We start from the raw sequence: 24804 nt of genomic DNA on the forward strand, positions 1-24804 counted from the left end.
AAAGCACTTCCAGAAAACATAAAGGTATGTTGGTAGGGTTTATCTAAAATTCATGGTGTCATTTATTATTACTAAAAATTACTAGATACTTTAGGTTACCCTATCCTTGATATTTTCCCCCTTAAAGCTCTTAATTGGGTTATCGAGCGTGGCAGGGTGTATCCTACCTAACCAGCATAAAAGAGCATACGTTAGGAAAACCCCAGCTCTAAAGCCAGTAAAATCAAAAGCTGGAAAATTCATGATAAAGAGGTGGAGCAATCTTTAATTTAATTTAATTTTTTTAGTTAAGACTTTGAGATATGCGAGAGGCAATACTTGAGGAAAATTCCCACCGAAGGGAATATTCTCCAAATATTCCGAGAAGATCTAATAAGGTAAGTTTATTAGAGCAAGATTTCTGCAGGAGTTACGGGGCACGTGCCAGAGATCTCCAATGAAACTTTCAAATTCTCTTATAATAGTTATAATATGATAATTCTGCTTATTTTTAAAATTCTTAGTCATAAAATTAGATTAGAAATAGAAATAAAATATAAAACTTCGGATTTTAGTACGTTATGCTTTTATTTAACAGTCAGACATCGACGTTGTTTTGAAATTATTCAGAAATGCAGTGTTAAAAAGAGCTAAGCAAAACTGATTCGTATTCACGTTACTCATTGAGAAATTCAAGAAAACACACATGCAACCAGCCCCGTTCACTGAAATTTCAACCCTTGTCAAGGTACCAGTATTCTGCAGCTCAGGACTACATCAGGAGTTGTTTTGTAAACAACAATAAGCAATAGAATTAATCGGCACTATAAATGCGTGAATTTTGCAAAGAAGAGTGTAAGGACTTTTATGTTAATTAGCCAATTATTTATGATTTCAAACTTTATTATAAATTCTTCTCTTCGTATTCTTCATTAGAATGCAAATGAGTAGCCAATACTTAAACTGGGATTTTGGATTTTAAGACAGGGAGTGTTTCTGGCATCGAGTGCATGATAGCTGTTAGTTTTCTCCCAGCTCTAAGTTGAATTACTCGAATTTGCGTTTTCTCCCACCCACATTTTAATTCTGACGCTTCGGTAGAATAGTATGCTAGCTTCTAGTATAGTAATTAATTGTGCATTCTTTGATTTCTGTTCCACTTTTAACTTGAATTGACTGTTCTCTTTAATTGCATCACCACGAGTTGTGGCTTACACTGTAGTACAAGAGAGTGTTTTTATGTTCTAAATTCTGTTTAAATAAGCGGTATTTTAACCTTCTAACGGCTTTGTCGTTTTTTTCAGACATAGCAACGATTCTCTTCATGTCTATTAGTGTTATCGGACTAATTAGAATTATCAGATCAAGTGTAACGCAAAAAGATTTAAAACGCAAAAGCGTAACGAATATTTTGCAGTGCCGCCCAAACGGGATTGTGGTTAGTGACTCTGACTGCCGTACTGAAGGCTCCGGATTTGAATTCTGGAGAAAACATGAATATTTGTAAATGTATAGTATTTGTGCGGCATGGGAGTACTCTAGATATGCGGCGAGTCGAAAGATCTCTTGAGAGGCTGATGGTAGCAGAAAACGTGGTGGGAGACCCTCGGATTCGTTGGCCCGGGGTGCTCTTTATCAAATTTGGGGGCGGAACTGAGCAAAGGTGTACTGTATGGTGTTCAAGGTACTTGCCAACAATAGTGGCAGTCTTGCCTTCCTTGCGACGATAAATTTCGTGGGCTTGTTCTAAAGCTGCTGTCACACAAGTGAGATAAGTCACGACAACGACAACATATTTTACAGTTCAGAGTTTTTCTTAAGAAGGAATATTTCATATTTATTTCATATTTATTTATAAACTTTACTACCCTCAGTTTTGAAATTGGTACTATTAAATTTATTACCTTACTTTAAGATATATCGCAGCTAGAATTACATGCCCATACTGATGTTCAAAATTAAAAGAATAGTCACGTTTGTTAGAATACCTTCAGAAATGATAAACAAATTTTAGCGCACGATTGAGCATAAGACTGACTGGCGGGAAGGTCTGGAATTTAGGCTGGGTCGAACCTGCCCCCCCCCAAAAAAAAGGATAAATCCTACGTCTACAGCAACTTTCCAAGATCTTGGACGGTTGGAGGAAGGAAAACGAGTTATAGTTGCTGTCTCAAGAGCGTTCGAAATATGTTCTGTACAGTTTACATCAGGAGATCTGGCTAGCAAATCTATCAGATTAATACTTACTTTCTGGAAAACCGTGCACCAGATTAAGCTTTTGTAGACGAGCGTTACCGTCCATAAAAATGAACTGAAATCCATAGTACAAGAATCGTTGCTATGTCTGAAAAAAACGACAAAGCCGTTAGAAGGTTAAAATACCGCTTATTTAAACAGAATTTAGAACATAAAAACACTCTCTTGTACTATTGCATATCCGAAAGGGCGAACATGTAGTTCTAAGGTCTCTTTCTTGAACTTCGCAGTAGTCACAGAGCAAAAAACTGTCAACCACCTACAAGACGATACATCCATCCAACATACTGACCATCAAACCTCCGCTGGCATATTGCTCCCTTTCTTAGAAGTTAGAGGGCAGGCACGTGTCCATTGTTCTCTTCAGATGCAGGTATATCGAGACTCGGTCGTTAAACTGTATTGGCCCTCATCCATGGAGATAATTTTTGATCTTCGAATGCTGGACCAGAACTGACGTTCTTTGCACCATGCTAAATGAGTGTCTCATATGCACATCAGGTCTTCGAGCAGATGTACTTCTCTTACATAGCCTTCTGAAAACCTAACTCTTGAAATTCGGATTTTTGTGTCACGAGGAAGCTGGAAAGCTGTTACAGTGGCAAGCCTCACTGAAATGGACGAATATCGATCTTCATTGACAGTTGTGACTCTTGACCAAAATATTCCACTCACGTATGCACGAATGCTTGCATATTTGACACTAAAGATGTTCAGTTTTTGTTTGAATGTACAACTAATATCTTTCTTTCAGTATACTTCGAAAAAATTGGTAAAATATGCAAATTCTCTTAAATTTTCAATCTGTGTTTGGTCAGTATTTAAATATACAAAACCTATCAGTATTTAAATATACAAAACCTATAGCTATTATTTTCAAAAAATTTCTATGATCTCTTCATACCTGCTTTGTTAATAATTTTCGTATTTGTATTGCTTGCGATAAAAAGGAGCCATAAGCAACGTGGTGCAGGTTTTAGCTTAAATTCTGGTAAGATGAGTTTTCTCCCTCTCAGCGTTTAAGCTGTAATTTCAAAAGAAAAGAGATATATTGAACTACATCTGAACTTTATAGCGATAAACTGAACATACGGTCAAAGAATGTAAAATCAATTAGAGGCTTACCATCGGCCGAGCGGTAAAGTCGCTGAACACTGGTAGTTCCTTTCTGGGTTTGATTATCTGCTAACAGATTCGATTATCTGATTGCATGGGCGTTTTCGTTATTTCCCCATATGCAGCATGTACACGAGCCAGTTTCCCTTAGAAAGTCCTCAACGAAGGCATACCGCGAGGGCTTTGCCATAATCAAATAAACCAATAAGCGAAACTAAAACCAACTGGAAAATAAAATATAATGAAATTTATAGACTTACGGATACGCAACAACATTTGGCGACTGCAAGTAATCATTACTTAAAAAATAACAATTATTTCTTGTTGGAGATTGTATCTGATACATAAATCTTAATTTGCTTAATCAGAATGAATAAAATGAGACTTTAGTTGTGAATAAACTGGTAATCTGCTGTTATGCAAACTCAGTCACTATATGTTGGCTTATTAAATGCTTGATAAACACCATAAACGTCTTGAGAAGAACTAGACCTTCCAATCAGTAATTGTCAGTCAACCAAACAATTATCCTAAACTATTTCTTCTCATTTTATAATTAGTTTGCTAGGTGTAGTATGTATGACTATAATATCATATGTCTTATTAAGTGTTATTGTACAGAGATGCTTTTGAGAAATTCAGTAATAAATTTTCTCCTTAGAGCAAATCAAATTATCTAAAACAAATTTATTGCGTATCAAATACATTATTACTAGTAAGTATTTTATGTACACTCTAAGGCATAGTCCTTAGAATACCTTAAAATGTTTCCCTTTCCTAAATAGTTTGACGTTTGTAATCAGTACTTGATGACAATTTAATTTCTATTTTTTTTAAGTTTCATGTTTAATAAACCCTTTCTTTAAAGCTTCAAAATTTATAAATAAATTTTACAAAGTATATTACTAATTCTTTATTTAAATATAATATAAAGTAAAATAACTTTAGTCCATATTTCAAATTTCAGGTTGGAGAACTTCCTAAAAAACAGATTTTGAAGTCGGATGTCCGAGGGAAAAAATATCCTCCTTTTGGCTTCTATATCAGGACTGTTTTCAAAAGCTCTTTGATTACAAGTTTTCCAGAAATAGCAGCGAGTAAAAGCTGGATAAAAAGGGCTATAAAGATTTTCGTATTCATCATTTGCGTTATTGGCTTCACTTACCAAACGCTGAATTTCTTGCAAATGTATTTCGCGTACCCCACCGTGGTAAATGTTTTGGTGAGTAACCCGTTTGAGGTGGTTAAACCAGCATTTACGTTCTGCAACAGAAACAGGTAATTGAGAACATCTTCTTATGCCCAACCATTTTTTGCTTTTTACACTGTTCAGGTTGAGACCCTCAAAGGTATTTAAAAATGTTTTAAATCTCATGCAGAACATTCATTCTTAATTACTCAACCTTAAGAGAAAGGTTTCAAAGTAAATAATTTATTTCGCAATAATTATCTCTGCATATCTAATAAGGCTTTGCAATAATCACCTTCCTATTTGTTTTGATTCCGTTAAAAATATTAAATACGAATTGGTTGAGTAAGATTGGTTGTCACATGACTGCAAAGTTATAAGGTTAAATTCATAAAAGGTGAGTTCTAAGGAAAGCGGTACTATCACTGTTTAGCGGTCTACATACATTACTTTTTATGCTATATACGTACATCATGGTGCATCGATATATCGTGACACACAATCCAACTACTAATCGATGCATCGTCAAACTACTATACTATAAGACTGCATCACAAAGAAAAACCACATTGACAAATATATTAGTAAGTTTTCCTGATTATTCGTTCCTGAATTTATAAAACTGCAAACATTATTTAACTTTTGTTTAGCTTATTTATAACTAACTGACTTGCTAGACTTCGTTAGGTTTTGTGATTTATGGCTTTCGGATAGCAATCGGGAAAGTAATTCCCAAGTTTGTAAAACTAAAATATTTAATTAGCTATACTGCTTGATCTTTTAAGATCTGCTTTAATAATCAGGTTTTAACTCAAAAATCTTCTAATTTTGTACATTATAAAACTTATAAGTATTAATAACAGCAAAGCCTTAGCATTAATTGTTTCCTATACAAATTTCATATTATGTCGAATAACGTAAAATGCATTTGTCCCATCAAAACTAAAATGCAGCCCAATTTTCTTATTGAATGTAATGCGCCAAAATCGCATCTGTTTTCTTGAAATAGCATTAGAAGCGCATATCTCTGCTTGTTGAATGAAAGTTCAGGTGTTCATGTGTGTTTTAGGTACAGAAATATAACAAGCACAATGGTCTTCAGTGTTTGATTGCGTTTCCTAAATCATGCAGCTGATGCTGAGAGGAAATGACTAACATGAAGGCAACATATAACAATCACTTAAAAAGCATTTTCCAACCGGCCCGACTTCACAGTAATTATGCAGGTAAATGGAATAATATGCTCAGCTGAAGTCTTTGTTAGGGTACTTTGAATCGCTGACTCCTCAGAATCCCATCAAGAGCCCGTGACCAATCACCGTCCCAGAATGCAATTTGCCACACACAGCTTAAAATAGCTGACTTCAGACATATAGGAAAGTTCTGCCGTGTCGTCCATATTCAGCAAAAAAGTTTAGTATATGTTTACTAAACCAATTATTACAGTCATCTCGTATTGTAATGCCCAAACTGTCTTATAATATGCAGGGTAAATCAAAAAGAATAATTTTGTTTAAAATGGTTTATAAAGTTCTCTTATTATAAATTATTCGTTTATATAGATATATATAGATCTAGATATAATCATGAATATAAATCCTAAACACAAACACAAATGTCAAATGTATCTAGGAAAATAATTCAAATAATTCGATGTTTTTTTTTTTCCTTTCACAAATTATTAATTTTTACTTCATGTTTAATGTTGCATTAGAGGATTTTTCTAATTATTTTTGTATTAATAATTAGTTTAAAATTTTGTTTTAATCTAATTTCATCACCTAGCACATGTTAGGCTTAACACCTCTGCTACAAATGCCCCGTACAAATCCGTAAATACACTGTACAGGGTTTTTGCTTACAGGTACTTGTAGAAAAAACCAACAGATCTGTACGGTACCTGTAGGCCCAATTCTCGCAAAAAAATAATAGTAAAAACCTGTAGATCTACGTGGGTTTCAGAAGATCAAATGCAAATTAAAAGTAATTTAGTAATAATTTGTTTAACTGAAATCTTTTATTGGGAAATTTAACATTGGGATTTCACAACATCAGCTTGGTGTTTAAAAATTTGGTACCTATAAGAACTGTCAATGTATCGCCAGTGCATGGTACGTAATTTCTAACATCTTAAATTTTAAGTTATCTGCAATGCACCAAATCAAATTTCAATTGAACTAGACAAAATCCTAATTTCCATGAAGCAAAAGACTATTACTAGGGAAAGTATGCAATAATAGGCAAGCAAAAACAACAAGAGTTAACAAAGAGTTCAAATTTAAGTTAGTTGCTGGCTCCTTAAAGCTTACCACTGATAACAACACGCTACATCGTATTATGAAACGCATACACATAGATGCTTTACATGATAGAAAAGCAGAAAAGTAGAATATGAAGAAATAATAACAGAAAATTACGATGTCTACCACCTCCCTACAATATTCTGAATGATACTGGTGTTTCTCAGAATATAAACAAACATTAATATAAAAATAGAATAAACTTAATAATACCCAAAATATTACAAGGTATTTCCTCTTTTTCATCATGCCTTTGTGGTGTAACGGTAGCACACTTGGGGCGAATTCAAGAGGTCCAGAATCGAGTGCCGGTAAAAGCATTGCCCATTTTTAACGTCTCCAGCACCAAAAACACCTAATGACCCTACAATGGCCCCCGAACAGAATAAAAAGTGGTGAACAATTATATAAGGTATTTTCTCCCTCCTTCCGCAGGCTTTCGTGATGTAACGGTAGCACACATGGCGCGTATTCGAGAGGTCTAGATTCGAGTCCCAGCGAGGGCATTGCACATTTTTCACGTCTCCAACATAAAGAAAAACTAATCACTCTAGAGTATAATAAAATATATTGTAACGAAAAAAATTTACATGACTCAACAAACACCGATTCTCAACCCACAGTTTAAAAATTACTGAAATATCTCATAGCGTGTAATATATAACTGTATCTCAATTCTGTACCTCACATTTAGTGCTATATAATCTTTCAGAGACTTTATGTAATAATTTTATGTAAACGAAATCTATAGCATAATAGATATTTATACACTGTATAGTTCTCGATGAAAAATGCTCAATTATTAACTTTTGTACTGCAAAAATGCAATTTCTGTGAAGTAAGTATGCATATAATCACAGTCATGCACAGGTAATTATAAGTATGTATTTATTAAATAACTGATTTAACAAAACTACATCTCTATGAGAAAAAATATAAGAATACCATTCGAAAACTGCTGAGCATTTCCTATATTTACACCGCCAAATGAAATTTATATAGTGTAATATTTAACAGTGAAAATAAATCTTATACACGGCATTATGTTAAAATTACTCTCATTTCAATCAAGCGAATATAGCAGATATATAGTCACATTTGTTTTATCTACTTTAATAACATCATGTTTCATCATGTCAATTGTTTTATCTATTTTAATGACAGTTTTATATACTTTGATATATAATACTTATATAAAAAGATAAATAGAGTGTAAAAATAGTAACTGTTGTTCCTGCAGTATAATTAATTTATAACTAATTTGAGAAAAAATAATTATGTAAACTAATGTAACATAATGTCTAAATATTACTCAAACCATATTTAAGACCAATGCTCTTACAAAACTCATAATTTGAAAAGCGTTGGCTTTAAATGTCTTTTGAAACATTTCAATCACTTTTGCTAAATTCGTATGCTTGCGAAAATTACTACATCTAAATCAACTGAGTACATAGTTAAACTTTGCTAAAATAGCTGACCCAGATAACGTTAGTTTCCGTAAGCTTTACAGAACTATCAGTGAATTAAGCTTCACTTCGTGTAATTTGTTTCAAATAAATTATCCTTATTTCCCTCTTATACTCCCAAGATTGGCATATTTAATATAATTAACAATACACAAGACTTTTTCAAAGGAAATTTATGAAAAAAATTTTGAAATTTTATTTACCGAACTCGACATCATCTCACTTGGTAAGTCCAGTGGACGAAATCCTCGTTAGGGAGCTTGGCCAAAAAAATGAAAAGTGCGAAAAAAATTTAGCAAAAAAAAAAAAAAAAAAAAAAAAAAAAAAAAAATGGACCAAAAGGAAAAAGCAATGTAAACAATGAGTTTCCAGCATTTTTGAATTTCAACAAGGAGCGAAAGTTTTTTTTTCGTTATACTGGGGGGGGGGGCTTTTCTTCAACTTTGCGAGTTTTTGAGAATCGCTACTTAAATTTTAAGCATACACGCTATGAACGAATACGTTCCTGTTTGCAAAAAATGCATTTAGGCTTTTCTGCTCGTTTTTTTAAATTACAAAGGCATCTTCTTTGGTTTTGCATGTATTTGACACATTGTTGCTCATTAAAACATTTATTCTACGTGTGTCCGAAAAGCTATGGCACTTAAAGCTCTGGGTCGAACATTTGGTTTTGGCCAAGGTGGATGTGCACATGAAAATTAAAAATTTTATTTATTCCTAGGATGATTTTTCTTTCTTGAGTTGAGGCGTGTTCTCAAAACTACGACGAATGCTAGTGTACGAAATGCTAGAAAATCAACAATTTCGTTGTAATCTCTTATTATTTGAGAGTATAAAAGTGACTCCGTTCTTCATATGAGTTTCGTAATTATTTATAGTGTTTGTTTACATATATTATTTATAGCTTTGTCAAGTGTTAACCACTCAGCGTTTTCTTCAGATAGAACAATTGGTGGGATCTTAATTTTATGATTAATAGAGTTTGCATCTTCTATTGTAACTTGATCTTTATTGTTTAAATTCTGAGAGAGTTTTTTCAAATTTATTTTCGTGTACGATTTCTATATTGTCTGAGGTTAGCTTAGGTTGATTGCAAGTTTGGTCGGGGTGGAACAGTTTTTCCTTCGGATCATACCGAGCGTTTTTAAGTTTCATTAATTTTCTTCTGAGTTATTTACTTTTCCGGATGTAGTTTGATTTACAGATTTCGTGGTTATTTTGGGAGTAGTACTCATAGCACTTATTTGTTGTTCGTAACCTACTATTAAGCGGAGAAACAAATTTTCTGTAATTTTTCCAAAGATTCAGGCGTCACTGAATTTGAAAGTTTCTGGAAATCTGAAAGAATATAAAAAATGGAAAAAAGAAAGAAAAGAAAAGAAAAATTCGAAAGTCAAAATGGAAGTTTTTATTATGGTAAGCCGCATATTTTTCAGGCAGCATCAAACTTTGAAGTCATCGTTTATTATATTCCTAATTATCTTGCTAGACCAGATTAGTAGAATAATCTGAGTCACGATCACAATCATGAATTCATTCTTTGGTGTTTGCCATGAGAATCTGCCCTTATGTGGCAGTTATTGGCCACGAGGAGAAAGAGCAAAAAATAATATTTACACCAGAGTTCAAGAAGTTTAGGAGTCTGAAGAGTCATGTGTCGTACAGCGACGGTACCCTATTATTTGCCTTGTTGGTTGTACGGCAACTTCTATTTCTGTAAGAGAAAGAGGAGCGGAATTTTCCCCTCATTTCAGCGTTAACATGGGAGAGAAATAGTTTTACTCTCCGAAAATTTTAAAGTTTGGTGATAAAACTGAAACTGTCATTTTTAAGGGACTTTGAGCTCTGAGCCATTCGCCTGGTGACTACATCTGAAAATAATTAGTATTTCGTAGGACGTAAGCAAACATAAATATTGAACATTAGCTAAGATGATCACTTCCACATCTGATCAAAGGCATGTGGAATAATAGGTGGCAGACTTAGAGCGCATTCACTACACATACAGACAGCAAACCATCATGGGATCACGTCTCTAAGATGACCAACTTTAAAGGGGAGCAGTATTACTCAGAACATAGATACTAGTACTGAATATTACATCTTTAAGGCAACCACTCTCAAAAGATTTAAATGGTAGACAATTTTGCTTTACTGTGAAAGTAGTCGCGTTAATGAGATGATGTTCAATACCAATGTTACAAAGTTCAATACCAATGTTTATTTTTACTCTCAGGAATTATGATGCATGCATATATAAATTTATGCGTGTGTATTTAGTGAACCAACTCATGGCAACCACATCCTACTCCACGGCCGACTCTAAAAGATAAAAGTATTTCTGAGAACATGAGCGTATATAGCTATTGAACATCGCCTCTCTAATGCAATCTCTCACAAAGAAAATTCTGTATATGAATCCAGTCTCCTTAGAGAGACTCATTTCTTGGAGGCAAACTCCCTACCACTCCTAAAAGACAAACGTGTTTCTGAGAACATAAGTACATAATGGTATTCAACCTCCCCTCTCTGAAACAACTTAACTCAAAGAAACATTCTAGACCTGTGGCTAGTCGCTTTAGAGAAGCCTCACTATACGTGGGTGTATATATTATTATATATGTAAGTAATCGATAATTGTTTTTGATTTTTGATAAACGTTTTTTTGAAAAATAAACGAGCATATATAGTGAACCCTCTTTAAGACAACCACCTACGTTTTCAGGTTACTCTGATGGTAGAAGAAGTCACTTTAATACTCATGTTTATTTATATTCTTAGAAGATTGGTTATCTTAGGGAAGTGGTCGAGACTAGAGAGTTCACTGCATGTTTTTTTAATTTTAAACGTTCCTATTGGTTACAAAACTGAAATAACTTTAATCTCAATAGTAGCAAATAAATAAATAAAATAAAAATAAATACATAAATAATTTAAAATAATTTAAAATAATCAGTGGACAATATGAATACCAACGAATTTTGTTTAACTCATACGAGTATTAATTTCACTTAACATTGTTTACAAGAGGTTTATTGATGTCAGTAAGAAAATTCGTGTAAACCCTCATAAAAGTATAGTGACATCCACTTTGATTGTATTGCTATTGATACCAGAAAGAAATCCAGAACCAATTTAAACTAGTAGGATGTTCTCACATTGTTGTTGGTTATACGAGTGTAAGCTGATACTAGTAAGAAAACCCACAGAGATCGATAGAAACCTGTAAAAGTCAGTAGAAATCAGTAGAATTTATGGGTATTGTAGAACGTTTTACTGGTTTCTATGGGTCACTTTGATACTAGGAAGAAAACCAGTAGAGACCAACAAAAATAGAAACATTTAGCAAGAACACATGGAATTCTCTGGGTACCCATAAAAATATTTATTGGTTTCTATGCAGCATTTTCAGCAAAGACGAGTCTTATCCTACTGGGCATGTCGAATATGTTTCGTTTTATTTAAAACAATTGTTGCTTTAATATTACAGATTAAAGAACTAAGTCTTCTTTTTATCTTTTGGTCTTTATTCCATGTTTTTGGGTGTTAAAGTTTCATATGTTATTATCTTTTCATGTGTTGAATTTACTATGTGTATACATATTTTGTTTGTTAGACTCGGTGTACTCAAAAAGTTTTCTAGATTTTTAGGTTTTCTTAAGCTTATTTATGGTTTGAATGCTGTGATTTTGCAATTTTTTGCACTATTTACTATAGAGGCTTGACTGATACAGGCGCAAATTACTTTAATTAATTTTCTAAGATTAGTTTATGTATTAAAATATAATTTTTAATCTGTGGCATTACAAGTTCAGAAGCAGGTAATGTATTTACTACTTTCGTTGCACTAACACCCTGCTGACGGTATGGCGGAAGCTGTAAATTCGTTTTTTTTCCTTTTCGATTTTTTTAAAACATTTTTTTGCACCTTTCATGCAATTTACCACTTTGATTCTGACTTTTTATCATTGCACGTGGTTTGTTCCAAACTGAATATAGGATGAATTTTAAACGCATTAATTTAGTTTATTTTTCATTACTACCAGCAATTTTTACTGTTTTGAGTGCGCAAATGGATTAGGATTTGACTCTGTATCTATCCTTTAGTTTATACGTATTAAAGAAAGGAAACTGGCGGAACTTATTTTCCTGTGATATATCAAATTCAAATTTAATTATCCAAACTTCCTGTCTGATATTCAAGCTGTTCTTCGTGAGATCCTTTTGTTACGCGATAAATATGTTATCAGGTACTTCTCCCGCCTTCCTAGCGAGCCTTCTGTAATACTTCTTTGGCCATATGAAGCAACTCTAATAATGGAACATAGCAATAACTTTTATTTAACACTCAAAAATGGCGACATACAAACAAGAAGAGAAAACATATTCTAACATTTAAAAATAAATTACATTCTTCGTGCGAGAGTCGCACGTGGCACTCGAGTCAGGTTTCGAATATTGCAATTCACAAATACCTTAATGTTCATCTATTTAAATTATTTAAACTACAAGATTTTATTAATATTTAAAGCTATTACAACCTCTCCCCCAACGGAGAAACTTTTTCCGAAGGGAAAAGTTCTGTAAAATTCAACAGTTTAATAAGCTCGGCTTGCTCATTTGCTTAAAGAGAAAAGGTAACTTCTCTCATAACTTTCCAAATTTTCAGGCCGAAATTTTAAGTTTTAAACAAATACTTTTACACCACATTTAAATAGAAAAAAATGGAAAATGATCAAATTAGTCTTCCTTTTGTTTTCTTGACGGCGCCTAGATCTCTTCCATGGTGAACCAGTTCCTCGGCTATAATTCACAGTAAAGCGTTTCCTCAGTTCATCTGTGCCTTTCGGATAATATTCAATTGTCATTTGCTTTCGACAACTGTTTTCTTCGTCTATTAGTAGCGGCTTTGATATTAAATCAAAAGCCGAAAGATGGAAAGATGATGATAACGCTGCATTGCAAAATGATTCTCAATATTAATTTCTTTATCGTTTTTCAAATTTTCGTGAACTTCTTCCACGTTTAATTCCGGTGATTTAACTTCTTCTTCAAATACATCTCTGGATGCTTTATTTTCTCCCTTCATCGGTTCCAAGATCTGCTTCAGCTATTTTTCTTTCCCTTTGAGCTCTAGTAGAGACGGCATTAACCTGGCGAGGAGGACTATTAGGTTCCTTTCTTTGTTTATTCAACAGTGCAAAAGTTCGATTGCCTAATAAATACCTTCCCTTGTCGAGTTCATTTCTAATAATGGCAGCCTTAGTTATTATTCGCCCAAGATCGCAATGTAGTTCGATCTCAGCCAATGGTAAACAGGTTGGCTTCAAATCTAATGGCTGTTGCACCCACACATTTTCACCTGTCAGCATTTCCGGCGTGATGTATTTGCGACAAACTATATCAATACTAGCACCTGAATCCCTTAATATAGAAATTTTATAACCATTAACGTAACCCATACTAGTATAAGGTAATAGAAATTTATCCTCTGGTTTTGCACTAATTCTGTTAAGATTAGCAGAAGATTCAGTACTATTCTTAAGTTTTGGACATTGGAGTCTTAAATGTTGATAGGACCCACACTGATAGCATTGTGGCGTTTTTCATATTTATCATCTGGACGTGGACTTCTAGGTCTATGAAACCAGCTTTGCGAATTAAATCCTGATGACAATTTTTTTTTCAGTTTTATTTTTATTATCTGAACTCAATTTACCTTGAGTTAGTGCATTGTATCTTTCTTTCTGCAGATCCACTACAGGCCTTTTTTGAAAGTTTCCGCAAACGTTTTCATAGACATCAAGTTTTTCAGCTAATTTTTTAGATGAAATCATCTCTACCCACTCATCAAGAAAATGATCTCGAATTTCAGAAGGAACTCGACGTTTCAGTTAGTCAATCACCATCAAATCGAGCAACTGATCAAAAGTCTTAACTCCTAGACCAGTCACCCATTCTTTGCAATAATTTTCTATTTCATAATTGAAATCCACCCATGTGGATTCGGTACTCTTTTGATGTTTCATAAATTTCTGCCTAAACTTTTCCGGGCTTAGTTTAAACCGTCTTAACAATAAATTCTTCACGTGTTCATAATCTTTAGCTTTATCGGAGGGTTCTCTAGCTATTAACTGGGTTACTTCGTAAGTAAGTAGTCCTAGTAAATGAGATACAAATTCTTCTTTATCAATTTTAGCCCATTCTGCTTGTCTCTCAAACAATAGCAAATATAGACTGATATCTCTTTTCTTGTCATCGAATTTCTGCATAAGGTGTCGCAGCTCCGTTTTCGGCCGGATCTGTCCGGTATTTTGAGACTTTGTCTCTGCTTCAAGTCTTAATCTCTCTAATTCATACTGTTCGTTCCTTCTCCGCTCTTCTGCTTCTTCCTGTCTCCTATGTTCTTCTCTTTCCCTTTCCTCCCTCTCTTTCCGTTCTTCTATTATTGTGTCTAAGATTCCTTTGACGAAGACTTCATCGTAATCTCTACTTTCAACAATTTTCTGTTTTAAATCGACTATTTTCAAATCTGCAGTCACATGAACTCCCAGTTCAGCCGCGAGATTTTGCAAATCTTCCTTACGAGCTCTTCCTAAGTAAGACATTGTTTCTATGTTTAAAATTAACGAACACTGTGTTCTTTATATTTCCTCAAAATAGCTCAATTCAATTACTTTAATTAATTAATGCAGTCAGGAATCACGAAATTAAATGCACTTTGTTAAGTACGTATACCTCAAAAATGAAATATTTAAATTATATGAAGTTCATTCTCTCTACCACATTAATTGTGATTAAAATAAGAATAATAACATAGAGCAATATATATATCTACGTCTGGACAACTAAAATGAATATTAAATATAACATCAAATACAGTAATAAAATAAGACAATTTATTATTAACAGGAAGTAATAATCTGGTATCACTAATATTGCGTTCAGTGATGAACTAATAAAATAAAGCAATTCTATATGAACAGGAAGTAATAATCTAGTATCACTAATATTATGTTCATCTATTTAAATTACTTAAACTACAAGATTTTATTAAAATTTAAAGCTATTACACTTCGTGATGTGGTGGTCTGCACACTGGGCCGGTATTCCAGAAGTTCGTGGTTCGATTCCCGTCGAAGGCGTTGCTAATTTTTCATCTAGCCTGCTTCCGAAATCAACCTAATGCCTCTATAGTGGCGTCCGAACTTAAAGGGCGTTAAATGATGCTTCTCCTCACCCAGGATTTAGCGATTGGGTTCCCTAAAAACCCCAGTCGCCCTTTAAAAGGGGGAGTATATAAGATAGTTCCCCCGCTTTCCTAGCATGCTTTCGTTATGTGGTGGTCTGCAAGCTGGGTCGGTGTTCCAGAGGTCCGTGGTTCGATTCCCGTCGAAGGCGTTGCTAATTTTTCATCTAGCCTGCTTCCGAAATCAACCTAATGCCTCTATAGTGGCGTCCGAACTAAAAGGGCATTAAATGATGCTTCTCCTCACCCAGGATTTAGCGATTGGGTTCCCTAAAAACCCCAGTCACCCTTTAAAAGGGGAGTATATAAGATAGTTCCCCCGCTTTCCTAGCATGCTTTCGTTATGTGGTGGTCTGCAAGCTGGGTCGGTGTTCCAGAGGTCCGTGGTTCGATTCTCGGCGAAGGCGTTGCTAATTTTTCATCTTGCCTGCTTCCAAAATAAATCTAATGTCTTTACAATGTAATCCAAAGAAAATAATCTTCAAAATTCTTCCAAATTCACAAGATCTCATATTTCGCAAATTATTTTTCTCTTTGTGGGGTAAATTGAAGATAATGTTTGGGCCGCAGCTGCCACCGGAACTCAAAATCCGCATTATCACAACCGTCAAAAAGTCACTGAAATTTGGAGAATTCTGATTGGTCAAAAAAGACTAATCTGTATTTTAATCCAATATTAATTTCAATACACTCTTTTTCAGACAATTATCCATATACTTGAACCATTGTGGTATTGTGTGCAGAAGTTCATTTTAGAGAACCCGATTACGGGTAATGGTGATTATCCATTTGCATGCAAGGTTTACCTTACTCAAACACTGTGCAGCTGGATTGTCAAACAACATACAATTATAATATCCAAATTGTTAGAACTCTAAAATTTTGGTATCATATTTTAGCTAAGGCAGATAATAATTTTTAGCCCAAAGAGACAATTTTCTGAGAAGGCTTATTAAATTCGTTTTGGCAGTTTGTGTTGGTTCATTCTAAAAAGGCGTCTCATTTTTCAGACTGTTGCCACCAAATATTAGAGCTCTGCATTATATTCAAAGAAATTAAACAATGAAGAATCTGTATGAATGTATGCATGTTTCTCGCACTGTGAAAAACAATACCTAATGTCATCAAATTTTGAATAACGTAATCCTCCACTCGCATATGGGCAACTGGAAGCCCAAATTTAAAGTTTGAAATGTGTTTTATTATCTATTTCATATTTTGCAAAACTTTAACAAATTTTTGATTAATAAACTCAACGATTTCAAAACGAGCAATGGCAACACAGTAGGAAAACATAATTATCTCCAGCGCGCGAGACTGCCTATCGGAAATTATGAAGATATGTTGTTTGCAATTAAATTATTTTACGTAAATCATTTTGTGATATATCCGTTGAATTGAATATTATGGTTTTAGCGCTAAGAATAACATATTTAATAAATAAAGGTAACACAGAAAACGTTAAAAATACGCCCCTTTGGGTGTAATATAAAATATGGAAGCTTTCAGATTTTTAAAAAATTTTTTTTACTTATATTTAAAGGGAAAGACGCTCTGTGGTGTGTGAAGAAGTGGAATGTTCGAATTCATCAGTGAACGGGTTTTGCGAGACCTTTCCAAAGTACTGCCCAAAAGATGGAAAAGTCCTTACAGACGTAAGTTCTAAATATTTTACTTATTCTAATTTTAGTTATGATTAAATGGAATGAGAGTGTACTATGCTTCCTATTCTTTATTGATGTATTTATGATCTATTGTTTATATCAATGTATAATTCAGTCTCAGTTCACTAAAGCTCAACTTTGTTTTTTCTGGAAGAAAATAATAATTTCCAGAAAATATGAATCATAATTTTCGGTGAAGCATGCATGAATCATTTTTAATTTTTATTCTGATTTATTATATCATTTATATTTTTAAGTACACAGTACACATTGGCAGAAAAAGCTACATAGGGTATTTAAAAGTCACTTGATTAAGTATCTCTTTGTAGAGTTTCTCACTTTGCAATTCTAAGTTAATGTTGGAAGTGAAGAATCTTAAGAACTGATAAGCGAATAATCGCTCAAGTTCGGGTGACAAGAAAAAACAAGATAGAAGAAGGGTAACTAACCCTTTATTATTCCAATAAGATTTAGCAAAACTCCGCCTGGGAGTGTACAAACAAAGCCCTCACTTGGGCTTGAACTTAAGAGACTAAGAATTAAACTAAAACTAGGATTAACGATTAACTAAAGAAATATTAGCCGAAGCTATCAAGATTTAAATCGAGTTGGCCCCTTAACTTATTTGACTACGAAGCTTAGCAAGGGCCTGTGTACGGCCGAGCGTAATAACAGCTTTGAGAGAGAGAGAGAGTGGCCAAAAAGGCAGACGCGCACAAATCAGAAACTCTGATTCTCTCTACCTCTGTAAGTAACTTCGTGGTTTAAATACCACTCCTACTCATGAAAAATTCAGCAAGATTCCAAAACTAAATTCTGGCCGGAAGTAGTAAGTTGAAGTTAAGAATTTGACATGAAAGGAACTTTAACTTAAAATTTAACTGTTAATAAAATTAACATAATCCTTACATCTTGAGTAAAGATGGGATAAATACTTTTCTCGAATTTGGAAAAATTTCCGATTCTTTCATAATATAAATAATATTTAGAGTAAAAATAATAATGTTACGTGGATTGAATACATGCAGAACTGAAGCTAGATTAATAAAATTTATTTTCCCAAAAGAATCAATTTACATTTCTGGAACTTTTCACAAAAGTACTCGTAAAGCTCTTTTCAGTATCGCAGAGCACAATCAGTAGTTACAACTTACTACGCTAAGAACGTTAAGCACGAAACAATATAAAAAGCCGCAATGCATTAGCTCGCATTCATTCAAGAGTGATATCTCAATACTCTGAGCTTAACTCCGAATTCAACACAGAACTAAATGACAAGTGATTCTTTCTCCGGTCTTATATAGTTTTCCCCCAGCGGCTGAGAAATTTCTAGGATCTTTTATTTTTTGAAATTTATTAAAGGCATGCAAGCAGTAAGTGTTATGTAGGGCCGGATACAGTTACATTTGCATAGTGATCGAACCAGTTATTCAGAGGTAGGGCCGAAACGTCGCCAAATGATCGCCAAGATGGTCACTTTTGGAGATTTCTAGCCAAATTTAGAGACAAAAAATACTCGCCAAAACCGCGAATTTGGCTCTATCTCGCCGATACCTGAATGTAAATAGACCTGCCCTGTAACATTATTTTTCCAGGTGAGTTTTCCCTTCTTGAGGTTTCTCATGTTATATTATACTATTATACTAAAATTTTCAAAAAACGAAATACTAAAATGTTCATATAATTTCAATAGTTATTTACATACATAAAAAATTCATATATCTTTAATGAATTTCGAGGAAATAAATTTAAATGAAATGCAGCAAAAAATGCGCATAATTTACAAGGAAATCATGTGGTGTCCGCATCAGATTTTTAAGTTCATTAATCAGTTCATAATTCGTTGTGTCCGTATTTGAACCCGCTATTATGTTACTATTCTTGTTGCTTTGCTAGGAGATGTCTCATTGCTCTGCGGTATCGGGAGAAATTTGATAAATTTCTTTCCATATAAGTTAACTTTAACTATTATTTTTTATTTGATGACTGAAGTTGTGCTGTGAAATTAAAAGACATTTGAATAACTGAGGGGGGGGGTGAACATTTTGGGTTAGTTGACAGGATGAAGACATAGTGATCGGCGTCTCCATGATCTCCACACAAGCATATATATGTTATTATTATTGTTCTTTTTTCAAAAATATTCAAGGGGCTGTTCGTGTCCTGTTAAGTATTGAGTGAGATAGGATTGGATAGTTTTTGCTGTTAAACTAATGTTTGGAGAAAAGGTGTAGGTACTGGGTACTGTGTTGACATTTTACCATTCCTGCTGCTAGATATCGTGTATTGTTTAATTAATGATATTTCGAAGATGAGATTTTGGGAGTTCGACTGATAAAGGCGTTCCTTCTTGATTTAGGGCGGCTTCCTTGAGCAGGTTGTCTGCCAGGTCGTTACCCAAATCACTAATATGACCATTGGTCTAAGAGATGGAGATTTTGGGGGTTAGGTAAATTTTAGGATGATTATTTGACTTCTATGGCAGATGGATTGTCTGGATTTAATATGAAGAATATGGAAGCTTGTGTATCGGATTTTGCATTTAGAATCTGTACATTATGGAGATTGGCTAATTGTATTGCTGGTTTAATTGCACATATTTTGAAACCGTCAATATAAGCGATTACTGCATTCTGTGGGGTGAAAATGTCATTATTGATGAATCAAAATTTTCTGTGAGGTTCGGCTGGATGTCTACTGTAAGGTAAAAAACAGGATTTATATTCTTCTGTTTTAAAAATTTGGTCTTCAAACGATATGTTGCTTTTGAGTTGTAGGTATGTGGAGTAAATAACTTTATAAATTTCATGTAGGTGGAGAGGAGTGTAGCTAGCATGCATATTGAATGTTGCGCTTAACATCGTGTGGTAGCCATGAGCGATGCATAGGCTGAAGTGTCTGAGAATAGAAATTAGGATATTCGTTTCCCTCTCGGTCATAGAAAGGGCTCGTATGGCGTCTCTCTATGTTACCATTTTCTACATCACCGTCAGGATGAGACCCAGTTGTATTCATGGAAACTTCTGAGGTTCACGCTAATTTGGTGCTTTCTATTTTTAATTACCTTCAGATGGTTAATGCAATTTTGTTTGTGATCGATGTTGATTCCAAGGTATTTTATGGCTTTGAACTTCTTGAGGCGTTTTTCGTTGTTCTTGATAATTGTTTTGTAACTTTCTATCCGAGTTTGCGAATTACCCTGACTTGGGATTTCAGTTCGGATAGTAGTTTATTTTGAACAACGATTGCTGAATTCGGTTAGTGTCTTTTTGCAGTTCATTTCATGTCTCAAGTCCGTACTTTGATTACAAATGTAAATGTTCCAGAGGTCTACAATCACGCAGAACCAAGGGCAGCATCTTCATTGCTTTGAGGAGATTACGATGCAGTTGTAGAGAATGAAGCTATTTCTGTTATTGAGAAAGGTCCTTGATAGTAAGGTAAAGGCTATTTGGACATTCTGAGTTGATGAAAACTTGGAAAACTGAAGGCCATCAAAGTGAGTCAAAGGCATTCTTAAGGTTTAGTCCGAGGACTGCCGGAGCGGTATGCGTCGATTTTGTTTTCTTCGGCTCGTTTTAGGACTGCTTGAATAGCCTTGATTATTGAAGTCTGTTTTCGAAATCCGAAATTTTTTGTGTCGATTTTGTCATTACGATGAATGTGGAATCTGACTCTTCCTATTATGCTAACCCGTTGTAAAACATTCGAGGAATGGGTGGAGTTGTGTGCATTTGCTGCAGAGTCTGTTTGAGATAGCGGAAACACATTGCGTTCAAATAGGCCAATTTCTGGATTAAAATTAAAAGATATCTTGAATTTTTGACGAATGCCATCAATCTGGCACAATGAGGGTAAAAGAGTTTTATTTCGAAAGCTATTGCTATTTCTCGTTTTTTAGTCCCTGCGCTTATACAGAAATTCTAAAAAAATCATACAGAATATGAAATGGATTAAAAACAAATTTGAAACTCAAAATTCGGGCTCCGAGGTACCAATGGTCAGATGGATTATGTATGTCAAAAGTTCGGTGGCTCTATATACCGTCGTGTTAAATTACAATTTTCAACATTCGAAACTAATTCTTATAACATCTGTAGCTGGGAAAATGTAGCGCATTATTTTTGAGAAATATTCTACAGAACAGATGAATTTCTTCTTTAAACGGATATTATTAAGGAATGTTAAAGTAATATAATGAGGCTTGTACGAAGATTAGCGATTAAATTTTATGTGCGCGCAATGCATGAGTTTTTAATATTCTTAAAAGTGATCGGGATAAATAAAATAACATTGCCAATTAATTATTTTCTTTTACTTGATCAGTAAACAAATAGTAAACATAGGGCGCTTTTTATCCTATTTTGTCTAACTGAACTATGTTAGAAATTGAAGAAAAGCAAATAAAACAGTGTCTTTAAAAAATATAACACATTTTTTCCATCTGGAATGTGATTTCTAGGTATGTATTTCATTACACAACGAAGTTTAGAAACTTTTGTAGGATGCATAATAAATAAACTGAAAATTTATGTTATGAATTTACATCATGCCATCTTTCAAATTAAAAAGTTTTAAATATGCGTGATTTTCTGTCCTTATATTTTGGATATGATACATACTAGATATAGAATAATTATTCAGGTATCAAAACCAGAGTTTAAATATTTTTTAATCATGTTGATGTATCACTTCAAATTAGAACCAGATTTTCAGTCTTGAAAGGCTGTATTTTGTTATATATGAAAATTTTATGTTTTTAATACTTTTAACTTTCAACCATGAACTTTGATTCATGGTGCCGGAAAAATTAACTAAAAAAAATCAAATATCAAATAATTCACATTCAAAATCTAATTCATAATATTCATATATCATTTCGACATCTTATAAACATTCGTATAGTGGTAGTACAATTTAACTTTTTAGGTTTGCGTTGTGAGTAACCTATGTAAAGGGAAAATCAATAACTCCAAATTCAATTAAACTCCATGTTTCTTAAAAGCCTTCCGGCTCAAAGAAATGGAGGGACATGACAGACCACAGTAAAATATATACAACATAAATACAAAAATACAATTAAATTTTAAACACACATTTATTAAATTCTTGACTATTTTATATAATTAAATAATGGATAACTGATCAGTAATCCTACCACATATTTTAACTATGAGAATATCGCATCTGTTACACAAAAATACAGCTTTCAACAATTAAAAGTTAACATTTTTTTTTCAAATTAAGTAGGTGTAACAAAATTTAATCCACCTAAAACTGGCATTCACTTGAAATTATAAATAACTTATCAATTTTACTAACTGTAATATTTAATTTATGTAAGTAATAACGATATACAGGTAGATAAATCACGATTAACTGTTCTGCATTCGGGAAAACTAAGAGAGAGAGACAGAGAAAATATACTTAAAATTTCACTCACAGATGGAAAACAGTTTTTCCTGATTAGCAGGCTCCTTAGTGTCCAATCCACATGGAAATGAGCCAAGCCCATTACAGTCTAATAATTCTTCAAACAGCCAGGAATCGCTTTAACTGTCCATTAGATGGGAACCAATAGTCCAATTCAGAAGCATCTTTTATCTGTCCATTAGGTGGGAACCAATAGTCCAATTCAGAAGGATCTTTTTTCAATTCAATAACAGGTAGCTGAATATACACCAGTTTTAGCACAATCACGTGCATCATCGAAGCGGCGAGGCAGCATTTTATGCTGAATGTTTCGGAGAAAGGCTCTTGGAGATTAACCGGCGATTCAGGTGAAGAGAGAAAATCTGTGCTAAATTTTCTTGGTAGATTTTTCTCTATACATCTCAATCAGCTCTCAGTAAAAATGCTCTTTGCAGCTCGCGCACATTTCTTTAGACATCTCGCAGGAAAATGTTCCTTGCATCTCGCACAAAACTTTTAAACATCCCGCAAAAAAATAATTCTCTAGAGCAAAGAAAAACGCAACCCAAGTTCTCTTGCCTCGGCAACCGGCCGCATGGCAAAGCCGGTAGCAGGGCAAAACGCCCCTCGTTCGCTTTTTTCCTTCACATCACGGCTGCTCAAAATTCACTCAAATCAGACTCCGCTACAACCATCACCGCAGCCCGCTTGTACAAGTCGCTCGCCCCGCAAAGGGGGTGCCCCGTAAAACTTTCTGCTTCTCTTTTTCCTTTTCGCTCAAAAATCTGAATCAGAATGATCTCTAGGCTGGTGCAAGCACCCAAGAAATCTCGGTTTCTCCGCCTCTGTGAGTTCATAGGCTTTCAAAAAATCATAAAATTAAATCTTACCAATCCCGGAATTTTATATTATCTAAATTGAGAAAATGACACACCCATGACGAATCAAACACCAGAAAATCGGACAATGCAATCCGAAAAACATCTGCACACATAACGTGAGAAAAAGTAGACCCCCCAACTAACAAGCGGAAAATAAGCTCCACGAGAATCCAATTACCCAAGGTTAGTTTAACCACCCACTGTCTTGAAGTAAGAAAACTGCAACCTTAACAAAGCGACAGGAAAGCGATTTCCGTTTCACACGCCAAGAATTAAAAGGGCGACACACGACTCCCAACTACCTCCATTGTTGGTAAAAGCCATAAACCAAATGGCTCCCGCAACCGTTTCCCGCCTTAGTTACAATTCCTACTCAAGAACAACAAGTTAAACAACACTTCAAGAGCCTAAGAATACTTTTTTCCAAATTAAAATACACATGAATACAAATAAAAAATATTAGAATAATAATAACTTAAAACACATATTAATAATTTAAATTCGCTACATAACAATTTGAACATTTCACTGCTAGTTGAGGTTAAAGGATAAATCATTGAGAAATGATGTTTCTTTATTTGGTTAATTGGCGCCATTTTTTATATGCGCTGCAGGAGTAAAAAAGATGTCATTCATTCATAATAGTGTCATTTTATGATTTGATATTTAGGATATGGTTTCGTGCTAACAACGTAATTACTATGCTAACAACGAATACTTTTATGAATATTATTAAGCAGATGAAGCTACACAGTGATTTAACAAACACGTTTCGTAAATTATTGTCAAATAGGTTGAAACAAATAATAATAATTTACGATAAGGAAACTTCATTAGTTATTTATTTTTTCAGATACCTTTTGTTAGGGAATTGGGAGCAAAGAATTTAGACTGGAAAATAGCAATGAAGAGGGCTCATACTGAAGAAATGATAAAAGGTTGCCGGATAAAGATAGAAGGAAAGTCTTACAGATGTAGGTGAGTATTGCTATATATGCATGACGAGATGAATGTACTGACTACAGACGCTAATTTTAGGCAATTAAATAGATTTAAAATAAATTTTGTTTTCAAATCAGCATTAAGAGATTCAGTAATTATCGACATTTAAAATTTGTCTATCGGCATTCGTAATAGAGCTTCTGATTTATTAAATCTTAAACGAAGCAGAGGAGGAAACGTTTTGCAAAAATGCTTAGGTAAGTCAATGAAACAAAATAATTTGAATAAATTATTTAATTCCTATTTGTTTTGCTCCGAAGTATGAATTACAAATACGATAGTTTTAT

The 24804-nt window shown here is 33.9% G+C and overlaps 1 protein-coding gene across 1 annotated transcript in view; it reads left to right on the forward strand.

Annotated features, from left to right (window-relative positions):
- Positions 1 to 302: 302 nt before the first annotated feature.
- Positions 303 to 24804, forward strand: part of LOC118185919 (uncharacterized) — a 68014-nt gene continuing 43512 nt past the window's right edge. The window contains exons 1-2 of the mRNA XM_085810038.1: positions 303 to 377; positions 24369 to 24493. Coding sequence (XP_085666164.1) covers positions 303 to 377; positions 24369 to 24493 — 200 coding nt within the window. The remainder of the gene's footprint in view (positions 378 to 24368; positions 24494 to 24804) is intronic.

Source organism: Stegodyphus dumicola, chromosome 2 (genome assembly GCF_044657685.1).
Source record: "Stegodyphus dumicola isolate Sdum_Otavi_A_Nest chromosome 2, ASM4465768v1".
In the NCBI taxonomy this organism is placed as follows: Eukaryota; Metazoa; Arthropoda; class Arachnida; order Araneae; family Eresidae; genus Stegodyphus; species Stegodyphus dumicola.